The sequence below is a fragment of the Panicum virgatum genome, chromosome 5N (genome assembly GCF_016808335.1).
Source record: "Panicum virgatum strain AP13 chromosome 5N, P.virgatum_v5, whole genome shotgun sequence".
NCBI classification, from domain to species: Eukaryota; Viridiplantae; Streptophyta; class Magnoliopsida; order Poales; family Poaceae; genus Panicum; species Panicum virgatum.
Window position 1 is genome coordinate 60,995,339 of NC_053149.1, and position 27,320 is coordinate 61,022,658.

A 27,320-nucleotide genomic window follows, 5' to 3' on the forward strand; every position below is an offset into this window, starting at 1 on the left:
CGTCCGCCGCAGCCGCTGAAGCCGCCTCCGCCGTCCGCCGCAGCGCACCAGCTGTCCGCCGTGGCCAACTCCTCCGTGCGCCGCAGCGCACCAGCCCTCGGCTGCGGCCACCTCCGCCGTCCGCCGCAGCGCATCAGGCACCAGCCATCCGCCGTCCGCAGCAGCCGTCCGCCGAAGAGCAGTCCCCACCGCCGCTGGCTCTTTTTTTTTCTTTTGATCTATCACGGTCTCGGTGGTTTTCACGGGCCCACACCGCAAACCAGCGCATGACCGCTTCCGTCGTATGGGTCAAACCGGTCTGGCTCCAACCCGTGCTAGAAATCGGGAGGACGGGTCCATTTGGGTTGGGTATGGGCTGGCACTCTGGTTTTGCTAAACCGGTGAACAGGGCCAGCTCATGCTGGCGCACCAGATGCACCCCGCGAGGCAAATGCGTGAATCTCGCTTTGCTCAGTGGTAGGCACCATCGATGACTACGCCGGAGAACCATCAGCGCGAGAGGGCGAACAGAAGGAAGCGAGGCCGGGGGCGCCGCCGCGCCGGTCTGTCGGTCTGGGAGGACGACTACATGCATCCTATCGCTTGGACGAGCTGTGTTTCATACGCCGATGTGACATGCGCCCCCGACGCGCGCCAACTGACACGACTCCTTGCTCGGATGCGTCTGTACCACTGTACCTGGCCGGCGTTGGCTTGTCGATGCGCGCAGCACCCTCCTCCAAATTGCAGAATGCCACCAGCCTAGAAAGATGACTGCTCTTTTACAACAGCCGTGGTAATGAATATTCAGGTGGGGGATTCACTCCTCTTCCGGGGGATTCACTCCTCTTCCGGTGACCTTCAAAAAAAAATTGTTGGATTTGATTTTTGCCCTTCGTTTTCTTTTTTAGCTAGCACATGCTGAATACAAGAGCTCATGAAAATGCTTCAAGCTTCGTTCTTCTTCTTCATCCATAATCAATTTTGCATTGTCTTGATTCATCTTGAGTCCATTTCATCTTTCGTCTCCTTTTGATGTCCGACTTATAATACTGACACGAGTGCCAATATCTTATCAAAGCATTCTTTTATTGGTGGGCATTATCTTGAGCCTTGACAGAATAAACTGGTTTTATCTCTGGATTGGCGATTGGCAGTGTGGACTAGCACAACCCCGAGACGTGGCGCCGAAGGCTTCCGCCGGCCGCCGGCCGCCGGCCGCGCGAGCGTGGGGCGCATTACTCGGGCCTTGCCCCTGCCGGTGCTGGTGCGAGCTTTCCTGGGGCACCCCTGACCTGAATCCTAGCAGGAGTAATCTGACTGCGACCATTCCCCGATGTTTGACTAACATGTTAATTGTTGGATCATACAAGAGGCCAGCCCATCACCTGGTTATGTGTAGCAGCTTCGTCCTCAACCTTCGTGGTCCACTACTGTCAGCCGCGTTCTGGGCTGTGCGGCAGCTGGCCGCCGCCGCCGCCCGAAATGGTTGCCAACGAGCAGGCTACAGAGGTGCCAAAGGTCAGCTGCAGCATGCTTGGTTCAAAGTTAAAGGGCCTCGTTTGGTTCGCCACGCTAAGATTCTAGCATGCCTCTTCTCATCTCCATATGAAAGACCAAATGAAATATATTTGCAAAACCTTTTCAGAAATGGGTGTAATTTTTCGCGGCTAATCTAACGACAGTAATTAATCGATGATTTGCTACAGTGATGCTACAGTAACCGTCCTCTAATCGCTCGGTCAAAGGCCTCATTAGATTCTTCAGGGTCACTAGCGCGGGGGTTCTGAAGTTGGTTTTGTAAACTGGCTTTGTTTGACACCATAATTAGCGGTCAAACTGTCACTATTCACTAGCACGCTGCAAATCAAACAGGACCAAGGGATACCCATTGACCAGAGGTCTATTAGAACTATTGCAAAGGTGGGAGGCTTGGTTGGGAAAACACTTGAAATTGATGAGGCCACAAGGATTAAGCCAGAGTTTGTCAGACTGAGAATTGCTTGCAGAGACATCTATGAAGTCCCTTCCTCAGCTGAAAGAAATCTTGGTTTGAACATCTTTGATTTCTTCTATGAATTAGAGGAACCAGAACATCTGAAGAAGGAAGCTCAAAAGACTCCTGTGATGGTACCTGACAATGAACCACAACCTCAGACTAAAAAGATGAGAACTGAAGCTGGTCAAGCAATACCTAGTAATACAAACAGAACTCCCTTCCCTACTGGTGCACCACAAATCTGTCTTTCTCTGCACCTGGCAAAATGAACTACTCCAAAAAAAACTGAGGTTCATTCTGTGCCTTTCACATGTGTTGATCTTCAGGAGAACCAAGAAGAACATGAAGCCATTCCTGCTGCAACATATCAGCCTAACAAAGATGTCAGTGAAGAGGAGGGTAATGAAAGTAGTGATGATTTTGAGAGGGAAGTTAACAAGATTCTTGAACCAGATGAAGTATAATCCAATCCCAGGACATGTGTTTGGATGCCGAATCAGCAACAAATACCAATCTCCAAAGCTGAAAATGTTCATCCTGACTTGCTCAAAAACATCATACCCGACACAATAGAAAAATCCAATGAGGGTGGAGATTTAGACTTCACTAAAATAATCAATCCTTGTGAGATTCTGCAGCAACAAAGGGATGAAAGAAGATGGAGTCAAAGGATTCAAGCTCAATCCAAGGTGGAATCCAAGGATGGTCCTCCGGAAACCAAAGCCAACAAATTCGAGAAGAGACCACTTTCAGGTAATCCCATACCCGCTTATAATTCTTTTTATGTTCTTGAGAATGAAGAACTTGCAGATAGGGTTATTTGTCTAGGGGTTCCTAACTTGGATAACACTTTTGCAACTGTGAATGTGTTAAAAGAACTAGAATTGGCTAGGAGTATGTTAAATAAAAAGAATCAAGAGTTTTCAACCCAAGTAACCTTAGAACAGATGCCTCTTTCTGAGGTAGTTACTTCTGTTGAGAATGATGAAAATTCTGAAACACAATCTATTTGTAGTGACTGGGTAGACACTGAATCCATCATAAGTACTGAGTTTGAGGTGGTCACTCCTAAGAGAAATAGGAAACCACCCAGAAGGCTCTCTTTATCTCTTATTCCAAAACAAAAGAGGAAAGGAACAAGCAAGACAAAAACTTGCCATTCCTTTCAAAACTCTTCCACTAACAGGGAATCCTTGGTTCTTCAAGCTCTAATTCTAAATTAAATAATTCAGTGATACAAAAATGAAAGGGCTCGTCTGGAACTGCAGAGGCATCAAGAAAAAAGGTGTCTCCTCCTTCCTGCGAAATCTAATCCTAGAACACAAATTTGACATCATAGGTTTGCAAGAGACTATGCAAGTTGATATTGATGACTCTATATTAAGAAAATTGGACCCATCTCAAAGTTATCTATGGAAATTGTTACCTTCTAGAGGAAGGTCTGGAGGTATTCTAAGTGGGATAAGAGTAGAATTCTTTAAAGTGGGTTCTTTTAAGGAAGGGAAGTATATCCTACAGCTGAATCTCTGGGACAAAACTCACAAAATCAAATGGAACTTTATGAATGTGTATGGATCACCACATGAGGAAAATAAAAGCAGAATTCCTTACAGAACTGGCTTCTTTTTGTGGCACATGTCAAGATCCTTTCCTGGCAGGAGGTGATTTTAACCTGATCAGGTTTACCAATGAAAAAAACAAATCAACTATTCTATCCAAACACTCTAGGACTTTTAATTCCATCATTTCTTGTTATGATCTTCTGGATCTCTCTTTGGCTGGGGGCAGATTCACTTTGTCCAATAACCAAGCATCACCCACTCTAGAAAAACTAGATAGAACTCTGGTTAGTCAGAGTTGGGAGGATGTCTTCCCCAGAGTTATGGTGTACAAGCTGCCTAGAGAAATATCTGACCACAACCCTCTCATCTTACAATCTACCCAGCAACAAACTATGAGGAATCTTTCTTTCAAGTTTGAACTGATGTGGTTAAAAGATCCTGATTTCCTCTCACTGGTTAACAAAATCTAGAGTAAGTCTTTTCATGGGGACACAGCCTTTGATAGAATTCAATTAAAGTTGAAAAGATTCAAGTAATTCTTTAAAGGCTGGGGTTTCAGTAGACAAGGAGAACAGAGAAAAACCAAAATAAAGTTACAAGAAGAACTTTTGGATCTAGAGTTACTGGAAGAATTCCAAGACCTAGATCTTGGGCAACTACAAAGGAAAATGGAGTTACAGAAGCTTCTTTTAGAGATCTTGGGGGAAGAAGAATTTTATTGGTTTCGAAGATCAAGATCAACTTGGCTTCATAAGGGTGATAATAACACTGAGTTCTTTCATCGAGTTGCCAATGGCAGATTAAGGAAAAATACTATTATTTCTCTGCTTGATGGGGACAAAACCATTGAAGATGATTCTAATCTCATTAAACATGCTACTGAGTTCTATAAATCTCTTTTTGGACCTGCTCCTGGGAATGCTCTTCCTTTAAATGATAATCTTTGGAATACTCATGAGAAAGTTAACTCCCTAGAGAATGATGAACTTACTAGACCTTTTTCTGAATCAGAGATTAAGTATGCTCTTTTTCAAATGGAAACAAATAAGGAGCAGGTCCTGACAAAATTCCTATAGAGTTTTACCAACACTGTTGGGAAATAATCAAGGAAGACATTCTGCAACTCTTTGAGGATTTTCATAATGGGAGTCTGGACATAAGTAGGCTGAACTATGGTATCATCACTCTCTTACCAAAAGTTGCAGATGCTGAGAAAATACAACAATACAGGCACATCTGCTTATTAAATTGTTTATACAAATGGATTACCAAAGTGTTGACCTTGAGACTTGAACCTTTGACAGATAAATTGATTTTGATTAATCAAACAACTTTCATGAAGGGGAGAGATATCATGAATGGTGTAATGGCTCTACATGAGATTTTACATGAGACCAAAAGAAGAAAAGAAGTTGGAATAATACTCAAGCTTGATTTTGAGAAAGCATATGACAAAGTGAGCTGGGATTTCTTGTTAGACTATCTCAAAATGAGGGGCTTCTCTGATACCTGGTGTAACTGGATCAAAAAGGTAGTTTCTGGTGGCACAGTAAGTGTTAAGGTGAACAATCAAACAGGACCATACTTTGTCAGCCATAAGAGAGTGAGACAAGTGACCCACTGTCACCTATTTTTTTCAATTTCATTGCTGACTACTTGGCTAGATTGGTCAGACATGCTCAACATAATGGAATGCTCACTGGGCTAGCTGACCATCTGGTCCCTCAAGGTGTTGTCATCTTGCAATATGCATATGGCATCATTATCTGTCTGAAAGAAGATATGGACAAAGCTAGAAACATGAAGTTGCTGCTATATATTTATGAACTCATGTCAGGGTTAAAGATAAATTTCACCAAAAGTGAAGTAATCATGCTGAATGGTGATACTGATGCTGAGTTGGCCTATGCTGATTTGTTTAATTGTCATACTGGCTCATTCCCTATTAAATATCTTGGGGTACCTGTTAGCCCAAGTAGGTTACATGTCAAAGACTGGGTTCCTTTAGAAAAAAAAGAATGAAAAGAAATTGGCTGTGTGGAAAGGCAAATCTCTTTCAATAGCTGGGAGAACCACCGTGATTCAATCCAGTTTGTCCAATTTCTTCATTTACCATATGTCCATGTACTTACTCCCAAAGACCACCACTGACAAGTTAGATAAACAAAGGAGATCCTTCTTTTGGCAAGGGGGATGTCAAAAAAGGAAATACCATCTCATCAGGTGGGATGTTATTAATAAGAGTAAAAATCATGGTGGCTTGGGAATCAAAGATATCCAGAAGATGAACATTAGTCTTTTGTGCAAGTGGTGGTGGAAACTGGAAGTTGGATCTGGACTCTGGCAGACCATTGTTAAAAAGAAATACTTGCAGGGAGATACAGTGGGATCTGTAAAACATAAGCTGGATGATTCACCAGTTTGGAGTGATCTTCTAAAGATTAAACATATTTACTTAAAAGGGAGAGCTATGTTAGTCAGAAATGGGAGAACAACCTCCCTCTGGACTGATTGTTGGTTAAATGATAAACCCCTCTATGCTGTGGCCCCCACTCTATTTGATCTCTGCTGTGACAAAAATATTTCAGTGTATCATTTCCTCACAAAACAGGGGCAGCTTAACTTTAAACGGTGGCTGACACCTATTCTTTTTTATCAATGGTTAGGTGTGGTTAATGAGATTTACATGCATAACTTTCAAAACAATGAAGACATTCCTCGGTGGAGATGGAATAAAAATAACTGCTTCTCTACAAAATCTGTGTATGACTTCTTGAATAAAGATAATTCAGGGAATCGGTTTAAACATGTTTGGAAAGCCAAAATTCCATATAAGATAAAGATTTTTATGTGGTTAGTTGAGAATAATGCTATTCTTACCAAGGGCAATCTACTTAAAAGACATTGGGTTGGAAGTCCCACATGTCATTTCTGCTTTGAGAATGAATCTATAGACCATCTGTTCTTTCAATGCCCGGTGGCCAAAACTACTTGGGGAATCATTGGCACATGCATAGGAACTACTACTATTCCTAGGAACCTTCAACAATATTTCTCCTGGATCACACAGAATCTTCCAGGGGGAACTGCAATATACACTTGTGCTTGTGCTGCAGTTTGCTAGGCTATCTGGAAATGTAGAAACAAAGCTTGTTTTGACAAGAAAATAATCGCAAACCCTCTTGTTGTCATAATACATGTTTGTTCCTTCCTAACATATTGGGCAGGTTTATACAATTCAGAGACACAAGGCAAGATCCTGAAAGGAGTACAAGCTCTACTGGCCTGCGCTAGCAAGATGATGGCGACCCAACCGATGGCACCGGCAAGAGCAAGGTTTCTCCCTCCGAACTCAGATGAGACATCGGATGATGAGAAATCTGGTTGAAGGAATCTGGATGCGTTTGCTGCTCATGTTCTGCTCTACTTTGGATTTATGCACTCTTGTCTGGGTCTATGTTGCATCTTAAGTCTGTGTTCTAGACGTATTTTGCTGTGATCTGGGAGCCCCGGATCAGAACCTGGCAGCTTCTTCTAGGTTGTCTCCACTCTAGATTTTCCCCCAACTCTTCTTCTTTAAACCTCTTCAGCTCTTTGTTACCTTGTCTCTGTAAACTTTGGAATTTCCGTTCATGTAATGGAAATGGAGTCTCCTCACGTCAAAAAACGAGCAGGCTACAGCTTGCAACAACGTTGCTACTGACCTACTGTACCTTGGACCAACCTTCACCGTATCAAAGCATCCGTTCAGTTACCGTCCGTCCGGCTTGCTGGAACCGTGTTACGGTGAAGCGGATAAGGTCAGTGGAAGTATGATACAGTTACGAAGATTATAAACTAGGTAATCGAGCTGGAGGAGTATTATGATGATAACACTTATTTCACATTCCATAACATTCTCCATCATCTCTTCATAAAAAATTTTGTCATACCAACAAATTTAATGCTCGTGGCATTACATGGGGGGCAGCTCGACGCGACGCTCGTGAGATGCGAACGCGCTCTGCCGTGCCCCACGGTTTGCTTGCGTGCGCCCGCCGCACCGCCCCCAGCGCGCCGCGACACACGGTTTCAACTCGTCGCCACCCGATGGCGTCGCCTGGGCCCCCGCGCCCGCGCCCCGCCACCGTATAAAAGCCCCTCCGCTAGCGCCAGGGGGCCTTGCTGCTCGGTGCTCGCCTCTCCCGTCTGCCGTCTCCCCTCCCCGTGCTCAGCTCAGCTCCAGCTATCCCAGCTCCACGCCCCTACCTCTTCGCACGTCCGCCGCGGCTTCTCGGGTTGACGACGCCGGCCGCGTCACGAGCGCTGAGTCCGCCCCACAAGATACCGGACAACTCGAGAAGAAAGCATCGCCGACGACGATCGCTAGCGGCCAGGCAAGGTGCGTCCCGATCGCTCTCGACCTCTCGATCGATTGATTTGCCGATGCGTTCGTTTGCGCGTGACGAGAGCGGGTATTCTCGCGCCAGATTTTGTCCAGAGCGAGAGCTGGGTCAATGTTGTCCTACGTGCTTTGCTAGTGATCGAAATGCTAGATTTTTCTTTCTTTCTTTTTTTATGGCGGATCGAGGGTTGTGTCAGTTTTGTTCCCTTGCTGCTGGCGGTTCTCTTCCGATGTGAAATGAGAGTGTGAGCTAAATCGCTCAGAATTCCTTGTTTGTTTGGGGCACTGATTCTGTTTTGAAGCCGCCAAAGCAAGGCATCCTCTCAGAATTCTCTCAAAAAACACGGCATGCTTCAATTTTGTTTTCAAAAATCCGATTCGCACCGAGGATTCATGCGCGTGCGTTGATGCAGATTGATTCGCACGAGCGCCTCGAGGAGCAGCCCATGATGCACGGGAATGGGCACGGCCGCGTCCACCCGTTGGCGTCCAGCTCCGACTTCTCCGGCGAGATGAACCAGTCCGTGTCCGCGCCGTCCTCCGACCCCTCCTCCAGCCCGCTCTACAGCTTCCACTTCGAGAAGCCCGTCCCGCAGCAGCCGCCGCCGGCACAGACCGGCACGTACGTGGTGCAGGTGCCCAAGGACAAGGTCTTCCGCGTCCCGCCGCCCGAGAACGCGCGCCTCTTCGAGCACTACACCCGCCGCGCCAAGCGCCGCAGCCGCTGCTCCTGCGTCCGCGTCTGCACCTGCCTGCTCGCCGCGACCGTCGCGCTCGCCGTCCTCCTCGCCGCGGCCGCCGGCGTCGTGTACCTGGTCTTCAGGCCCAGGCGGCCGTCGTACACCGTCCGGGCGCTCGCCGTGTCCGGCCTCGCCGGCGTGGGCAACGCCTCCGCGGCGCCGGCCGCGTTCTCGCCGGGGTTCGACGCGACCGTGCGCGCCGACAACCCCAACGGCAAGATCGGCGTGCACTACGAGGGCGGCAGGAGCCGAGTCTCCGTGTCGTACGACGGCGTGCCCCTGGCCGACGGCGCGTGGCCGGCATTCTACCAGGGGCCGCGTAACGTGACGGTGTTCGTGGCGAAGGCCAAGGGGTCCGGGATACGGTTCTTGCAGGGCGTGCGCGGGCAGATGGCCGCGGCGGAGCTGCTCCGGTCGGTGCCGTTCGACGTGGACGTCGAGGTGCCCGTGCGGCTGCAGCTCGGCGGGGTCAGGACGTGGGCCGTGCCGGGGCGGGCGCGCTGCACCGTGGCGGTCGACAGGCTCGCCGCCGACGCCAAGGTGGTGTCCAGCTCGTGCGACGTCAAGGTGCGCTTCCTGTCCTGGAGGAACTGAACTGAGCAAACAGAGCAAGTAACAAGTGGCTTTGCCATCTCTGCATTAGAAGAGCATTTCTGGCCTGTACCGGGATACATTTTGGTCCTCGTTTGTAAAGTTGGTTTGCTCGAGTAATACGGATCATAATATCAATATCGTGCATTCTGAGAAATTGACTGTTTGAGCTGTTTTGATTTGCTCCTCTGTCCAAGACGTGTTACTAGTAACTGAACAATGCATTTTTCTAACAGGGTATCACATGAACATGTTTCTTGTATGTACTCCTACGAACTGCACCTTACAGTCACAAACATTATCTTATCAAACACACACACACACACACACACACACACACACACACACACACACACACACACACACTTGGAACCATGATTGCGCTCACACAAGCCCCATGAAAAAAACTGAACATTCCGTGATCAGTATCCAGTACCACGGAAATGGAGTGCTCTCTCAAGGGATGAAGGGAACGCGTTACTCTGATGTAACATCACGGATTCACAGTGACGTTGTCGCTGACAAACTTGAACATTGTCCGCTCCTGCACTTGACCCCAAGTGCATGATCGACAACAGCATATTCAGTGTAGACTGCAGAGGCATATCAAACGTACTATCGGGAGTTCAGAGCTGAGCCTGGCGCGATTAGACAGACCTGAAACAAGGAAATGGTGTAGCCTGCTGGTAAGTCAATTCCTCTAATATCCGGGCAATTGATGATAGTGTCGCCCACGTCGTGGCCGGCTGATTGTGGAGTATTGCGATCTCTGCTAGTATTTTCTTTTTCCTTTTTGGAAGAGAACTAGTACGCTGAACTCCGTGACGGCAGTGGTGCGCCTCCATGAACTCGAAACAGATGCTGGGCCGAATCACAATGACACGAGAGATGGCCATCAGCGAGAAAAGATTTAACAAGACTCAACGGCCCAGCAACGATAAAAAGGAAGAAAAAGGCGAGACCTAACTATAGCGAGCAGTGGCAACAGCGCCCCGGAATCATGAAAGCCAGCCGGCTGCCACCGGTCCGGTCCCGTCGTCAGAAACTGATGGAGCACTCCGGGTAGGGTAGTTCCACACTCTGCTCCATACACCGTGCATCATTATCCCAACACGGTCAGCGGAGATCAGTTCGGATAAGCGAGCTCCCGTACGTACCAGCTTGGCTGTTCGCGGCGCGTCACCTTGTCAGCGTGTGGCGCGAGACGAGCGAGACGTCCTGATTATATTCGCTGTAGGCGGGCGAGACGGCGCCATCCGATCAGTCCTGGCGCGCCTGGCCTCGGATCACCAGCCGGCCGTGCCCCCTGCGGCTTCGTTCCGAATGGGGCCGGGCCGCCGCCGGTGCCGCAGCAGCGGCGAGCCAGAGAGGGGATGCAGCAGCGCCGCCGCCGTGGGTGCTTTTTTTTCGGAACATGCCTGAGTATGTATTTTATTAATAGAAAAGCAATACGACCAATACAAATTTTAATAGAAAAAAGTCTACCTAACCCTCTCTCCTTTGAAGGGTTGTCTACTTCACCACCTCAACTTCAAAACCGGTTATTTAACCCCCTCAACTTTGCAAAACCGGACAAATAACCCCCAAGCGGTTTTGGACGTTGGTTTGCTACAGTAATCCGGTTTTATATTTTTCTTTTATTATTTATTTTCGCTGAATCTTTGAAAAATCATAGTAAATCGTAGAAAAATCGAAAAATGGAAAATCCAATTTTGTTGGACTCCACATGATTAGATCTACATAATGAACATATAATATGGTATTCTTTAGTATAAAATTTTTATCATAGATTTAGATCTATGCTTTTTTATAATTAAATGAAATAATTCATATCTGTAGCTTCTATGGTTCAATTGTAGTGAAATTTTTACGGTTAGCAAATTATTGTATGCTTGAACTACAGTAAAAATTTCATACTCATTGGATCATGTATAACTTAGTTATAGATAAAGCATAGATTTAACAAGCATAAACTGAAATAAATCTATAACTAAGTTATACGTTATCAAATGAGTATGAAATTTTTACTATAGTTCAAACATACAACAGTTTACCAACCGTAAAAATTTCACTACAATTGGACCATAGAAGCTGCATATATGAATTATTTTATTTAATTATAGAAAAGTATAGATCTAAATCTATGATAAAAATTTTATACTAAAGAATACCATATTATATGTTCATTATGTAGATCTAATCATGTGGAGTCCAACAAAATTGGATTTTCCATTTTTCGATTTTTCTACGATTTACTATGATTTTTCAAAGATTCAGCGAAAATAAATAATAAAAGAAAAAGATAAAACTGCATTACTGTAGCAAACCACCGTCCAAAACCGCTTGGGGGGGTTATTTGTCTGGTTTTGCAAAGTTGAGGGGGTTAAATAACCGGTTTTGAAGTTGAGGGGGTGAAGTAGACAACCCTCCAAAGGTGAGGGGGTTAGGTAGACTTTTTCCAATCTTAATAGACAGAGGCTATTAAGTTAAAAACAGAGCCGCCACCAGCAAGAAAAACGGGGAAGACAAGGGTAACCCCGCGAACCTAGACACGACCGCAACTGAAACCTGCAAAAGGATATTACAAAGCTAAAGGTGCAAGGATCGGCAACACAACAAAGATAGCAAAGCATCCACCCGACCCACCAAGACGGCAAAGCATCCGCCAAAACAATCACCAAGACGACAACGGCGGCAAAACATCCTCCAAAACAGACGGCGGCAAAGCATCCGCCAAAGTAGACGGCCGCAAAGTATCCACCAGTGAACAAGGCGGCAAAGCATCAGCCAAGACGACGGCCAATGCAACCTAGACATTGTAGACGAGCGAAGGCGGGTGCAAGAAAAGAAACTCTCCGAAGAGAGCATACGACCACCACCAGAAGAGCTTCCAAAGCGACGCCTCCAAGGAGGGAGCGACGCCACAGGCGCCGTCGTTGTCCGACCATAAAGGTCAAGGCTTTAGCCTGGAAAGCACGTCGGTGAGGAGGGAAGAGGTGGGAAAGATGACGCCTTCAAGAAAGTGAACGGCGCCCGCAGGCGTCGTCGTCATAGGTCCACGAGAAGACCCAAGGCTTTCGCCTACACCTCAGTCCCTCCCCAGAGCCGAGGACCGAAGAAACGCCACCACAATGAAGTAGAGCCCGCCAGCTGGCCACCAGAAAAGAGCAGCAGACTGGATGGCGCGTGTGAGGCGACGACCCGGCGGTGGAGCGGCCACGGGCTACGGCCACCCGAGCTGCCGGAGGCAAAGCACTCAGGAGCACGCAGCCAGAGGCCCCCTACCACGTGCCCACCAGAGCGCGGTGCGGCGACAGGGTTGTGGCCACCCAAGTGTCGGCCAGGGAGGCAGCGACCAGCAGAGCGACCGCCCACCCGAGCGCATGGAGCGGCGCAGCACCAGCACCCCACAAGGGGAGCCCCAGCAAGGAGGCCCGGCCACCGGCGGCGGCGAGCCCCAGCAAGAGGAATCCCGGCCACCTGTGGAGTCCAAGTGGGAGGAGGGCCGGACCCCAGGCAAATCCACCTAAGGGAGCATAGACCCAGACCGTGCGAGCCCCGATCCGGCGAAAGGGGCACTGGATCCAGCCCCAGACGGCCGGCGACCCGCGGCGGCGCAGGGAGAGCCCAGGTTCGCGAGGACGTAGAATAAGGAGGGGTAGGAGGAGGGATGGCGCCAACCGAGCCGGCTTCGGCACGGCAGCCGGCCGCCGCCGTCGGCGGCTTGCGGAAGGTGGTGGGCGGGGGCTGCGAGTCGCCTGCAAGGATGACGCGGGGTGGGTCTGCACGTTTTTTTTTCTTCTGCTCAAATCTGCCGTGGGTGCTTCTTCACCTTGCAAATGGGTTGGAAACCAAACTATACCCACACCAATCCATTCTCATTATGAAAATTAATATTACCCACACCACTTCAAACCACTACCACCACCATAAACCAATCCAACCCAAATATTTCAGCTTATGATGTAATAAACTATTAGCCAAACTATGATTACAACCCAATAAGAACTCATTTTCAAAAAAAACAAATTATAGTGTAGATTTTGCCACACCGTTTTACACAGAGTAGCTGTCAGTTATTCCGAGTTATCTCCAACAAATTTCAGTCAATTTCGATAAAATTTTATAGTGTGAACGCGAGGTTTTATTTCTAGGGTCCGGCTCTTGACATGGGAACCACATGTAATTCTAGCCACGCTGCTTTACACAGAGTAGCTTCTAGTCATACCGAGCCATCTCCAACAAATTTCAGTTAATTTTGATAAAATTTTAAAGTGTGAACGCAATGTTTTATTTTTAAGGTCCGGCTCTTGACGTGAGATCCACGTGTAATTCAGGCCACGCTACTTTGCACAGAGTAGCTCCTAGTCATACTGAGTCATCTCAAACAAATTTCAGTCAATTTCGATAAAATTTTATAGTGTGAACGCGAGGTTTTATTTCTAGAGTCTGGCTCTTGACGTGGGACTTATGTGTAATTCTAGCCACGCTGCTTTGCACAGAGTAGCTGCTAGTCATACCGAGCAATCTTCAACAAATTTCATTCAATTTCGATAAAATTTTATAGTGTGAACGTGAAGTTTTATTTTTAGAGTCCGGCTCTTGACGTGGGACCCACGTGTAATTCGGGACACGCTGATTTGCACAGAGTAGCTTCTAGTCATACTGAGTCATTTCCAACAAATTTTAATCAATTTCAATAAAATTTTGTAATGTGATCGCAATGTTTTATTTTTAAGATCCGGCTCTTACAGGTCTGTTTTGCATAAAGAATCCATTTCACCCTACCCTAATCCACTCCATACCATATTTATATAGAACTCACTCCATCCCACTTGATTAGATAATATAACCCATTTGAATTTACTCAAACACAATCCATATCAAAAGCAATTCATTAAATCCATTTCAACCCAAACCATTATCAGGTGAACTGCTTCATGCAGCAGCTGCTGCTGCGTGCCGCGTGCGTTAGCGCCGGGGGCGATCACTGCCGGGCCACCGTGCCTGGCCGGCGGGTCAGGAATTCAGGATCGATCCTTTTCCGGCGTGTTCGCTCGCGGCGGCCAGCACCAACGAGCTAATGATCAGCCCAGGTTTAGTTGTGAGCGTAAATTTTTTGAAAGAGCATTTTTTTCATATTTGAAGTATTAAACATAGACTAATCATAAAATTAATTACAGAACTCATCTGTAAACTTCGAGACGAATTTATTAAGACTAATTAATGCGTCATTAACACATGTGTATTGTAGTCGTTATTATAGCAATTTAGTATCTAATCATAGCCTAATTATGCTCATTAGATTCGTCTCGTAATTTACAAGCAAACTATGCAATTAGTTTTTAATTTCGTCTAGATTTAATACTTCATGTATATAAAAATCTCATTCGATGCGATAGTTTTGGAATTTTGAATTTTGCATCGGTGAGATCGGCGGCCGGAGGCTGGGCGCAAAGCCGTGGAGCCTAGGATGATAACGACTCTGATCTGGAGTTCTGGACGACGGTCGGATGCGCCGCCGGGACCGCGCCATGTGGATGATAACGAGATCGTTGCGCCGATGACTCTAACCCGAGCTACAGCCAGATGGTACGCCGATGGGACTGCCCGCCTGGATCCTTACGGGTCTCTATGATTGCCTAGCTTTGCAGCTTCGCTCGAGCACGAACGTGCTTGTCGCTCCGCTGGTTTCGTGTGTGCAAGTGTCACTGCAGGCTGCTGCGGCCAGGCCCCGCCGGCAAGGGTCGTCAGGACCGCACGCTACGTGGGGACGCGGGGAAGCCACCAGAGTTGCGGCGCCGCGGCACGGCTTCGGCGGTTGGCGCTGTCTGGACGGGAAGGGATGGGGCGACTCCAGCCCGCCGCGCCCTGCCAATCCCGGGGCGGAGGAAACGCCGTGCGTCTCCGGCTTTGCTGCCGTCGGCTTCTAGTTCTAGCGCCGGTGACGCGACGGCCCTTGGACGCGGAAGGAGCTAGCCTAGGCGGCACCGCGCCGAGTGGTGGCTCACTTGCCCCCGGCGTTTTCCCGTGGATCCTCGTCACGGGCATCTGCCGACCTCGACTCTGCCAGGCGCCTGGAGCAAAGCTACGTGACCGCGACGCCCAATCAGATAGCACGGCAGGGGATTGGAGTATTCTCTAGAGCTGCAGCCAGCAGCAACATCATGCGTGGTCACGTACAGGAAAGAGACAACCTACCGTGGATTTTTTTGAGGAATCCCGTTGATCTTCTCGCTGCTCCGGCCATTCCTGGCGCTCTGACTCGAGGTTGTTGCGGCGATTTTTTTCCAGCAGGTCTCATCCGTGGTGATGGGAGCTAGGATTTTTAAAGTCACGGTCATTGGCTGTTAACGTCGGAGCAGTTAGTTTTCCTACAGTACTGATCGTGTTCTTTTACCCTCCTCCAATCGCAGTGGTGATTTGAACTTTGAAGCACTCCAAAGTCGCAACCGGCCAGGAAACAAAGGTAACGTCCTCTTTCACTTGTGTGCCGAATTGTATCTACTCTAGGTGTCGATCGGAGCAAATTAAAGCATGGCTACGGATTCTACGGATACCAATCCTGTGGCACGGCATGGCAAAAAGGATTATGTATCCTTTAGCGAAACATCATGCGTCGTCACGTACAGGAGCTAGAGGTGGTAAAGAATCTTAATTTTTAGCCTATATAATATAAGAGCCGGATTCTAAAAAACCGAATCTAATTTTATACAATTTTAAATTAAAAATATTAAAAGTTAAATTGGATTGTGAAGAAAGGATTAGAAACATGGTCCTTTACCACATAATACTACAGCCTACCGTGACTTCTATGAGCTCTTGTCGATTGCTTGGTGGCTGTGGCCATTCTTGGCGCTTTGACTCATGGTTATTGCTGCAATTTTGTCCAGGTCTCAACCGCGGTGATGGGAGCAGGAGTACTTTAACTCACGACCATTCGCTGTTAACGTCAGAGTCCTCGTGTTTTCAAGTCTAAATAGTCCAACTCACCATACATGTTTTAACTAAGAAGGAAGACGAAATGACCAACTTATCCTCAATTAATCTCGCAACAGTGTATTTGTATTACTCCATCCATTTTGTTTTGATAGCTACATTTTACCTTGATATAATGACCAAGAAAAATAATATTGCTTATCATATAATAAATTCAACACAGATTTTTTTATTGGTCCTCTAATATTTTAACTGAGAACTTCTCATTACTAGTGTTATTTATTATGATAGCTCATGCCAATAGTAAATCAGTCTGTTCGGCTGAAATTAATTGGCTGGAGCTGGCCTCCTAATCAGAATCAGCCCAGTCCAGTCAATCAATTTCAGCCGAAAAGGCTGAATATAGCTATCATTTATGAATATTTGAGTTCCTGAAATATAGCTACCAAAAAAATGGTGGGAGCGGAAAGAGGTTAATTAAAAACACGATTAATGCGAGTAAGACCAGAAAAAGGCAAAGGAAATTGCCTGAAAATTGTAGGGTAAATATATATTGAAAAAGTTGTAAAGAAGGATAAAACGATTTCCGTAGCTTTACATCATGACGATTTTCGTAGGACTGTATTTTTTGTGAATTGTCGTACAGGGACTCCAGAAGGTTTTAATTTAAAATGAACAAAAAAGGATTGGGTGCACAAAACAATAGGAAAATTGGCCATCTGCCGCGCGCGGTCACAGCACCGGGTTCCGTTCTTCCCAACTTTCCCCTATCCCCGTAAACGTCGTCACGGGGCCGCCACGCCGTCGCGGAGGAGCACCAACGAATCACCTCGCCGTGGCGGGGCCCGCGTTTACCTCCACCGGGAATCCTACCACTGCTCCGCCGGTATTAAAGCAGCGGCGAGCGGCCGGCGCGCTTCTCCTCGCACTAAACCAAAGAGAAACCGTGGTCCCGGGAGCCCAAGAGCGAATTTTTTTCCCCGCAGCTCCGTTCCTCCGGTCCTCCCCCCTCCTCTCGCGCGAATTCGTCGCCCGGTCTCCGGAATCGCGGCGTCATCTCAGATTGCTGGGCGTTGAAGCTGAGCTTTCAGACGATTTCAGAGCCCGAAGGCGCCGGTTTCTTGGCCGTTGTCAGGGTGGTCTCCGGCGTGCCTGCGGTTACCGGCTCTGCGGGGCTGGATCCGGCTGGGCCCCGGCCAAAGGATCGGGTTCTTGGAACAGGGCATTACTTCGGACTCTCGAGGTGTCCGTAGCGGCGCTCGGGGTGAACTTTGAGGTACTCCCTGTCTTCTTGGATTAGTTTGACTTATATGCCGAGTCATAGTTAATTCTCTCTGCAGTTTGATGGCTTGTGGTCGTTTCTATGCATTGTTTACTGTTTAGAAGTAGTAGTATACTGCCTGGCGATTTTAATGATAGTTTTTCAGCTTCTGGTATGATGATGCTTTGCTTAGTTCAGTTCGTTTCGTGTTATGCATCAAATTTGTGTGATGCATGTTACTCTATGCAGTTAAGCTTGCCCTCCTCCCCTGTAGAGTTACTAGTTGTTTACTGTAGTGGTGATTCTTTTGTTTCAGAAAACAGGTTGAATTCGAAGACCTGAAGATTTGTTTACTGCGCGGGCCGTTAGGGGCCATGATGAAATGAAAATTCAGGTGGGGGATGCTCTCCCCTTCCGTTGACCCTAAAAAAAAGACCTGAAGATTTAGCTAGTTCAGAACTTCAAACCAGTTTCGAAAATAGAAGAAAGATTCAGCTCTTTCTTAGCAGTTTCAGAGTTCTTCAGTCGGTTGAAGAAGCAAGCAGGGTCTGAATTTTGAATCGGGCAATGCATACCAAGGCTCGAATCCACGCTGACCCGGTCCTGGATTTTGACCAGTTCGACTGCCTGCCGGATTCCCTTGTGCTGCTGATCCTGAACAAGCTCGAGGACGGGCGTTCGCTCGGCCGCTGCTCCGCCGTGTCCAAGCGGTTCAGTGGCCTTGTTCCCCTTGTGCATGATGTATGCGTCAAGATCGACCGCGTCGTGGCTGTGGATGGAGACTCCGAAGCTGCTCTGAACCTGTCGTCTCCCAAGCCCCAGAACATCCTCTCGCATTTGTTCAAGCTGATGCTGTTCGCGATCACCAAGCTCTTCCATGACATGGGCGGCAACCCAAACGGCGCCGGGCGGCCACTGTTCCCCCAGCTCTCCCAGCCCTCGCCTGCGCAGGTGCTGCGGAGCTTCTCCCATGTTCGCAACCTTCGCGTGGAGCTGCCCTCGGGGGACGTCGGCGTCGAGGAGGGGGTTCTGCTGAAGTGGCGGGCGGAGTATGGCCGCACGCTTCAGAATTGCGTGATCCTGGGCGGCACCCTGGTCAGCCGCGAGGCCGCCGGCGGTGAGCACGAGCCGTGTCCGGATGACAGTGGAACCATGCCCGAATCCTTCTACACGAACGGCGGGCTGAAGCTCCGTGTGGTGTGGACCATCAGCTGCCTGATCGCCGCTTCGACGAGGCACTACCTCCTCCGGTCGATCGTCGGTGAGCATCCGACGCTGAGAAGCCTGGTCCTGGCGGACGCCGATGGGCAGGGCGCGCTGCGCATGGGGGCGGAGCAGCTGAGGGATTTCAGGGAGCACCAGCTGGCGGCCTCGGCGTGCTCCAACAGAACGCAGGTCCCCGCGTGCAACATCAAGCTGAGATACGCGCCGTGCCTGGAGCTCCCTGGCGGCTCGGCGCTGCAGGGCGCCACCTTGCTCGTCATCAAGCCCGCCGGCGATGGGAGCGGCGGCGGCGGCGGCCATGGCGATCGGAAGGAAGCTGAAGCTTTTGTGTCAGGCGCGTTCGATGGACCTCTGAGGTTTGCTGTGATGGAACTGATGAAGAGGCGCACGTATCTCCTGGAGATGAACGGGTTCTAGAGATCCCGAGGGCTTCAATGACATGTTGCTTTCTGCGGGGTGCTTGTGACTTGTGATTGGTAGGCTGTCTCTGATCTTTGTACAGTAGCACTAGTATCATCTTAGCGTATGAATATTGGTAGGCTGCCCTCCATGGAGAATCGAGATGTTTCGTTGTGCGCGGTGGCAGCACACCGTCCGTGCCTACTGAAAACACGTGATTAGCATGATGTATGTGTGTTTCCCGTTCCCTAATTGAAGGCGCCGAAAGAGGATTATCGGAGGCTCGGCGTAGGCAGCCTAGCCGTGATCGTGGGCCGGTTTTCTCTCTTGTCCATCACGGCCCAGGCCCACTCTTCACTCCGTGACTCCATATGTCACGACCCAAAATTTGTTGGGTTAATTAGATCCCTGCCATTACAATTATTCAAGTTCACTGATATGTCATTACAATTCGTCATATTGAAATCGTGTCATTACAATTCTAAAACTCTCCGAAACATGCCACTACGTAACCAAAATACCCCTTATCCTCTTCTTCCTCTCATCCCCTCCCTCCTTCCTCCCTCTGTCTCTTCGTTGGCAGACCCGCCGCCGGTCGCGTCGAGGATCCTGGCGACGGCGGCGCGCGAACAAAGCCTGATAGCTCGGCGCGGCAGGGCGTGGCTAGAGGCGGAGGTGCGGGGCGCGTGCGAGTTTGGCAGGAGGCTCGACCCGGCGGTTCCGCAGGCGGCGATGAGCGACGAGCCGCCGCCGAAACGTACGCTGGTGTTCACGTACGGCGCGCTGAAGCGCGACTTCTCCAACCACCCGCTGCTGCAGGAGCTGGCTTTGAGCGGGGACGCCTCCTTCGCGGGCGCCGCCGTGACGGCGTGGCGGCTGCCGCTGGTGTGCGGGCCCTACCGCGTGCCCTTCCTCCTGAACCTCCTCGGCGAGGAGGACCGCGTGGCCGGGGAGCTCTACGCCGTGACGGCCCGGGGCCTGGCTCGCCTGGACGAGCTGGAGGGCGTCTCCTGGACGAGCTGGAGGGCGTCTCCCGTGCGCACTACGAGCGCCTGCCTATCGCCGTGGACCTCGCCGAGGGCGGCTGCGCGAGGGTGGACAGCGTCGTGGCCTACTACGCGCACCGGGACTACGCTGCCGAGATGTGGCTGCGCAGCAGGGGGAGGGGGTACCCGGAGTACTGCAACGCCGTGGCAGGGACTACGTGCGGTGCAAGGACAGACCTTCCTCTAGCAGACCCGCATCTTCGTCTCCTCCCGATCCTAGGCTCCTAGCTGCCTTATTGCTGCTGTCGTTGGATTGGATTCCCCATGGATCCGAACGCATGGAGAGAGATGGAGAGAAGGCGATTAGAGAAAGAAGAAGACTGAGGGCAATTTGGTCCAAAATATTTTAGAAACACAGTGAAGGGGTACATAGTGGCATGTTTCGGGGAGTTATAAAATTGTAATGGCACGGTTCTAATATGATAAATTGTAATAGCGGATCAGTGAACTCGAATAATTATAATGGCATAGATCCAATTAACCCAAATTTATTTGATGGTTCCAGTGATGACGAAAGAAATGTTCCTTCAGAAAAAGAAAAACTTTCTTCGGACCTTATGTAGTGAGTGCGTCAAGACTTGTTCCCATCGTATTTGGGACATGTAACCTACACATGGCCACGGATAGCTTTGTTGAGGACCTGAGGTGAAGGTGAAAAGTTAAAGAAGAATAAAAAATGGATCTTAGTGTGTACGGACAAAATGAGCTCGGTTGCACATGTGATCTTGTTGGGCCAAGTTTTTTTTGGGCCGCAGTTATGCGAGCAAATTGGTCTTGGCCCAGATGGGCAGCCTTAAAGCCCGGGGTCTCTTCGTCTCCCTGACACTACATGCACGTTCGCGCCGGCCTTCTCTTGCAGTTGCAGACTTGCAGACTCGCTAGCTTCCCTTCCTTGACCGTTGAATGAATCGACAAATGCATGGAAATCAGCAGGTGCCCGTAGGAATTCTCCGGCTGCGAGAAGAAAGCAGAGCCGGTGTCCGGCAAGCTTGACGGCGTACGTGGCTACCTTCCGCGGCCGCGCACCTCGATCCCGCCGGGTCTCGCGGCGCCGCCGGCGACACGCGGCACGCGGCCCCGCGTACCCTGTAGGAGTACGAACGGTTCATGGACCTGGTCACCTGGACAAACTCGAACCATACATGTTCGGGTCGCCTACGTGCGTCGTCTCCGAAAGTCCTCATGGGCGAAGCCCATCCGTGCCGTACTATGCCGCCTTGACACGTTGATGTGGCCGTGCTCGCCGGCCGGCCTTGACATGGTCTCTCCCGCGCCGCTGGAGCCTAGACTGGAAAGAACTGCGCATACATTTCTACACACCTCGCTGTGCGTCGTCGAGATACGCGTATGGTTTAGGATACACACCTGTGTTGATCCTGACCGAACGTTTTGGTACAACTCATCCGCCCCATGCCAAACACGAACGCATCATCTTGTGGAAATTTTGTTACGAATTTTCCACACGCAACCGCACCATGGCACGATACCAACCTGCGCCATGCACCTATAAATACCCTTGATCTCCTCCATACCTGCTCACAGCCGAAAACAGACTGACAGTGCACGGCTAGGGAATCAAGCACACTCAGCAATGGCGTCTCCGGCGAGGTCCTCCGTTCTCCTCCTCGCCGCCGTCGCCCTCGCCGCGGCCTCCGCGGATGCGATCACCTTCAACGTCATCAACCGCTGCAGGGACACGCTGTGGCCGGCGGCGCTCCCGGGCGGCGGCGCGCGCCTGGACCCGGGGCGGACGTGGACCGTGGAGGTGCCGGCGGGCACGTCGAGCGCGCGGATGTGGGCGCGCACGGGCTGCGCCTTCGACGGCGCCGGCCGCGGCTCGTGCGAGACGGGCGACTGCGGCGGCGCGCTGGAGTGCGCCGTGTCCGGGAGGCCCCCCGCGACGCTGGCCGAGTACACGCTGGGCAACCCGGACTACATCGACGTCTCCCTCGTCGACGGCTTCAACGTGCCCATGTCCTTCCAGTGCGGCGGCAGGGGCCCCAGCTGCGCCGCCGACGTCAACGCGCGCTGCCCCGCCGAGCTGAAGGTGCCGGGGGGATGCGCCAGCGCGTGCGAGAAGTTCGGCGGCGACACCTACTGCTGCCAGGGCCCGTACACGGACAAGTGCCCGCCGACCGACTACTCCAGGTTCTTCAAGGGGCTGTGCCCGGACGCCTACAGCTACGCCAAGGACGACCAGACCAGCACCTTCAACTGCCCGCAGGGCGCCAATTACGACATCGTGCTATGCCCGTGAGGAGAGATCAATCCATGTCATCACTTTAGTACAACTATATATATATGACCCACGAATAAGGCCACCTTAATTACTTACTAGTATTATATTGGCCATCATTTACATATTTATGAACGCTTGTATATGAATAAAGGGGAAAATTGCAAAAACTACCTTGTATACATATCATTTTGATTTTCCTCATACTGTTGTATATATTAATTATAATGTTCATCAAAGGAAAACCATATATTTCCTAGTACCTGATATATATACTCATTGTTTTTCATTAAAAGGAAACAACTTCGACTTCCCGACCGAGAAAAGCCTCTGAACCCTAGCTTTTCTTATTAGCGAGGGGATTTTTTTAACCTCAGTTGGATTTTTTAACCTTAGTTTAAAATCTGATCCCACCAAGAATTGAACACATGAGATTTAAGAAGTGCTACCGGAGATATATATCTAACAAATTCAGCTAGAGGCCCTTTCGCGAAGCTATATATGTCTAATAGCACGTGATGATGGCTTTGTCCAACGCCGTGGACATGAAGGGCGGCGCGCGGCCCCGGCGTGGCCGGCGCTAGCGCCACCGGCAACTTGCAACTTAAGCGGACACGTCACGTCCAGCCTCTTGCTCCCGCCTGCGTGCACCGACCGGTACTTGAACGCCCCGGTGAGCCTTAGCTCCAACTCGACCACGCCGGCAACGCTCTCCCTCGCGAACTCCGCCGCCGTGTCGCCGCCCACCTCTAGTCCCCGCAACGGCGATGCGGCCAGCATGGGGAACTCTTCCATGTGTTTCGGGTCGACGCTCCTGCCGACGCCCGCCAGCCGGGCTCCTTCCAAGCGCCGCCCCGCGAACAAGAGCTCGGCGTCGAGCGGTGCGGCGTGCTCAGCGCGCATGGCCCAGTTGCGGTTGCGCAGGGCAACAGTGAAGGACAGGTTGTACGCGAGCGCCGTGCTGTTGGCACCGGCGACGTGACACCGACGCGTCCTTCACGGCGGCGCAGACAAGGGTGGACTCATATGCAGGCAAGAGCAGGGCTTTTAATTCCTCCTGAAGTTGGCTACATCAGTGAGACCTTGAAGCCCGTACCAGAAGAGGTAGACAGTATTGCCTAGATGAATCCTATACGCGAAATAGGATAAGTTCTCCTCTCATGAAGGAACAGTAGTACATTGCATCTCACAAATGTATATTTTCAAGCACTTGGCGGTTTACATAGTTTGTTTATATGAAAACTCTTCTACTTGCCTTGCATGTTATTACAGTTCGGACCACGGCGGAGTCTGCTATCCCATGCCAAGGAGCCACTGGTGTTTGAAGTTCAGTTGCTGAATGCTGAAGGTCCTGTGACTGTGCATTCCTGCGATCCTATCATGATACCATCAGCATCCTTGGTCAATGGCTCAGACACTGTTCCAAGGGAATCATAGAGTTCATTCTGAACTTTTCTACCATGGACAATGAAACCAGAAGGTTGGATTAATGAAAGAGTCAAACAGCAGCCATACAACTTTTGTCAAAACATCAGACCTTGTTATGCACTGTAACTGTAGAAAGCTGATCAAAATTTTCAAAACTTCCTCATGACCATGTGTAAGTGTAATGCATCATTGGCAAACTGCAGGCTGCAGGCACTATACCACAGCCCATCTATAGCGACGACGTTGGAGTCGGTATAAGCCTCTATTCCGACGCACCATCGGTCGGTATATCGTTATACCGACCCCTCATATTGATTGCAGTAAGAGCATGTTTGGGAGGGCTTCTTCGGCGCTCCGCGAGCGGCTCCAGGTGAAGCCCTCCCAAACGACATTTTTGCTGCGGCTCCAAATCAAAAGCCAGACGTGGAGCCAGTTTGGGCTTCCATACGGGAGGCGGAGCCACGAAACGTGGCTCCAACCTGCTCTGCCCCCTCAGTCCCACAATACCCCTCCCACCCAGCGCACGGAAAGAAAAAAAAAAGACTCGCCCTCTCTCCCTACAGACTCCTCATGCGAGGGGCGGAGCATGAATCCGCTCCGGCGACTAGCGGCGGCGGCGCGTAGGGAGGGCACTCCGGGCGGCGAAATCGACGAATCCAATCCGGCGGAGGCCGATCCAGGGATTGGGGGCGATGGAGGATCCCCATATAGGCCGGATGGGAGCCTGCGGCCGGGAGGAGCTTCGATGGGCGGCCAAGGCGCGCCGGCGCACGGGGTGCAGGCTCCGAGGGGGAGGGGCGTCGATGCGCCGTGGCCGAGCTCCCCGATGGCCGGCCCGACTGCCATCCCAACTGCAGGGGTCGGCGTCCCGGCCTCCGGTGTGGGCACCGGCAGGCTGGGCATGGCGGCCATGGCGGGTGCCTTCCCAGATTGGTGGAACAGCGCAGCCGCAACGCTTGGGCCAGAGTAGCTCGCTAGTGTGCTTACTGCAACGACGGCGCCGGCTTCGACATCCACCGGGAACCATGCAATGGCAAGAGAAGCACTGAGGGAAGAACCATCGGCAGTTGAAGGAGCCCCTGCTCGCCGATGAGGGGGTGCGGTGGCAGCGCACCTAGGCCGCGGGCGCCGGTTCGTGCTGCCCCTGCACGCATCGACGTCGACCTTACTGATCCGATGTAAGCACACTTCCCTTGCTACCAATTTCCTAGATAATATTGGAATGCCGTATGATGCATTTGAATGTGAACATGGAATGATGCATTAGTATGCTTAGATTTTAATAAATTGAATGGGCAGTACAGTAGTTCAAATGGATTGTGTGTCTGCTTGATGTTTTGAACTTATGGTATTGATGTTGTTGGCAACAGAGAAGCAGATTGGTGTGATGAGAACACTAGAATAGTGTGTGATCTTTTTGCGGACGAAGTGCAAAAAGGAAATCGTGACACCATTCACTTGAATATGACTGGGTACTTGAATATGATAAGAAGGTTCAAAGATAGGACTGGGCTTCTATATACTAGAAAACAGTTGAAGAATAAATGGGATAGGCTGAAAACTGATTATAGTATTTGGAAGCAACTCACTAAGGAGATTGGTTTAGGATGGAGTGAAAACAGGAAAGATATTGTCATGACAGAGGCTTGGTGGAAGGAAACAACAAAGGTATGTGACTGAAAATTAGATGTTTCTTCATTGCCATTCTTTGTTATGTGACTAAAAATTATTTGTTGGTTTCTAGAAAATAAAGGGTTGTACCAGATTCAAAAGCAGAGGCATCCAAAATGAGGAACAATTGGAAATTTTGTTTGAAGACATTCGTAACACCGGTGATGACCATTGGTGTGCCTCTAGTGGTGTACCACCTTCCCAAGACAGCCCGCCACAATCTCCCATTCCCGTTGATGACAAAGATGAAGCCGTCAATGAAGAGAATGATAGTGAGCCAGAGGAGGTGACACCTACAAGTGGGAGAGGGAAGAGAGGTAGGCGGACTGATAACAACAAAGGAAATAAACCGAAGACAGGTACTAGTCATTGGTTTCATGAACAGATGGGCAAGATTGTGGAGATGAATGAGAGAACAACTGCTTCTTGTGAGTCAACTGCAAGAAAGGAGGACAATTCTGGTTGCTCCATAAAGGATGTCATGGCTTTGGTGAAGGAATGTGGTGTTGTCCCATCGACAAATGAACATTTCATAGCATATATTGCTTTTACCAAAAGGGCCGAAAGGGAGATGTTTATGACTTTGGACACTCATGAGGAGAGATTTGAATGGTTGCCAAGGAAGCATGAGTGGATGACAAGAAATGATGTGCCTAAGTAGAAACCATCCCATTAGATTTGGTGGGATGCTTGTAACATACCAGTGTATCCTTCCAATTACCATTTTTTATTTATCTATTGTTTCTGTGTTGATTCATAAGGTACAATTTTAATGGGTGGTTTCATGAACATTTACTGTCAGGTTGTTGTAATGATACCTTTTTAATGAGTGTTGTTTATGTCATGCACAGATCTGACTCCTCTTCTCAAAAGAGTGATAGTGGTTCTGATGGTGACTGGACTATGAAAACTATGGCATTGATGAGGGCTGCCCAGAATAATCTATTTGCTACTGCTCTTGTTGTTTCTAAATATTTCCTGGCATATCATGACAAGAAAGCTGCTATAACTCCACAACAAAGTGGTTTCAGTTGGACTTTGGAAAGACTTAACGATGGGCAGAGTTATAAATTGTTCAGGATGGAAGCACAATTATTTTACCAGCTGCATGATTTGCTTGTGAGTAACTACGGGCTGCAGTCATCTTTGCATATCAATTCCATAGAATCACTTGCCATGTTTCTTATTGTATGTGGGCATGGTATGTCCTTTGGTGCAATACATGGTGTTTTCAACCATTCTGGGGAAACCATTAGTAGAAAATTTGAGGAGATCTTGTTTTGTGTGGTGGGTATGTGTGAGGAGTATATAAGGCCAATTGATCCTAATTTCCGTACTACACACCGAAGGATTACTAATGATCATAGAATGATGCCACATTTTAAAGATTGCATTGGAGCACTTGATGGTACTGACATTTTGGCAACACCACCTCGACAAGATCTTGTTAGATACATTCGCCGAAGTGGCAAAGCGACACAAAATGTTCATGCTATTGTTGATTTTGACTTGCGATTCACAAATGCATCAATTGGGCAACCTGGATCTATGCATAACACTAATGTGTTGTTTCATGAACTAAGGCATGATCATGACACGTTCCCGCACCCCCCTGCAGGTATCTTTCCATATCCTTGGTTTGGCTCACAAGTATTTACATGGAAATATTTTACATATACCTCATATAAATTTGCACCTGATTATAGGAAAATATTATGTTGTTGATGTTAGATATCCAAATAGGCCTGGATACTTGGCACCATTCAAGGGTACAAGGTATCATGTTCCAGATTGGAGGAGGGGTCCTGCTCCAAGTGGTGAGCATGAGCACTTTAACCATTTGCATTCAAGTATACGCAAT

The 27,320-nt window shown here is 49.4% G+C and overlaps 4 protein-coding genes and 1 pseudogene across 8 annotated transcripts; all 5 read left to right on the plus strand.

Annotated features, from left to right (window-relative positions):
- The first annotated feature begins 7,720 nt into the window (after window positions 1-7,720).
- LOC120672200 (NDR1/HIN1-like protein 13) lies at window positions 7,721-9,419 on the plus strand. 2 transcript variants are annotated; one of them, XM_039952509.1, is made up of 2 exons: window positions 7,721-7,921; window positions 8,338-9,419. In XM_039952509.1, exon 2 carries the CDS (start codon window positions 8,371-8,373, stop codon window positions 9,256-9,258), a length of 888 nt encoding a protein of 295 aa, XP_039808443.1. In that variant the 5' UTR covers window positions 7,721-7,921; window positions 8,338-8,370; the 3' UTR covers window positions 9,259-9,419. The 2 variants fall into 2 exon arrangements, with proteins under 2 accessions (XP_039808443.1, XP_039808442.1); XM_039952508.1 differs by lacking the exon at window positions 7,721-7,921 and having other exon boundaries at window positions 8,332-9,419.
- Window positions 9,420-16,968: 7,549 nt separating this feature from the next.
- Window positions 16,969-19,358, plus strand: LOC120674333 (F-box protein At5g46170-like). Of its 4 annotated transcripts, XM_039955504.1 has the most exons (3): window positions 16,969-17,470; window positions 17,772-17,849; window positions 17,965-19,358. In XM_039955504.1, the coding sequence occupies exon 3, from the start codon at window positions 18,023-18,025 to the stop codon at window positions 19,094-19,096; it is 1,074 nt and encodes a 357-aa protein (XP_039811438.1). In that variant the 5' UTR covers window positions 16,969-17,470; window positions 17,772-17,849; window positions 17,965-18,022; the 3' UTR covers window positions 19,097-19,358. The 4 variants fall into 4 exon arrangements, with proteins under 4 accessions (XP_039811438.1, XP_039811440.1, XP_039811437.1 ...); XM_039955506.1 differs by lacking the exon at window positions 17,772-17,849; XM_039955503.1 differs by having other exon boundaries at window positions 16,973-17,470; window positions 17,772-19,358.
- A 158-nt stretch (window positions 19,359-19,516) lies between these two features.
- Window positions 19,517-20,611, plus strand: LOC120674334 (annotated as a pseudogene).
- Window positions 20,612-21,654: 1,043 nt separating this feature from the next.
- On the plus strand, window positions 21,655-22,559 carry LOC120674335 (pathogenesis-related 5 protein Cup a 3-like). Its single transcript, XM_039955507.1, has one exon. It carries the CDS (start codon window positions 21,716-21,718, stop codon window positions 22,379-22,381), a length of 666 nt encoding a protein of 221 aa, XP_039811441.1. The 5' UTR covers window positions 21,655-21,715; the 3' UTR covers window positions 22,382-22,559.
- Window positions 22,560-24,572: 2,013 nt separating this feature from the next.
- LOC120676316 (L10-interacting MYB domain-containing protein-like) lies at window positions 24,573-26,954 on the plus strand. Its single transcript, XM_039957552.1, has 2 exons — window positions 24,573-25,456; window positions 25,533-26,954. Exons 1-2 carry the CDS (start codon window positions 25,253-25,255, stop codon window positions 26,118-26,120), a joined length of 792 nt encoding a protein of 263 aa, XP_039813486.1. The 5' UTR covers window positions 24,573-25,252; the 3' UTR covers window positions 26,121-26,954.
- The last annotated feature ends 366 nt before the right edge of the window (window positions 26,955-27,320 follow it).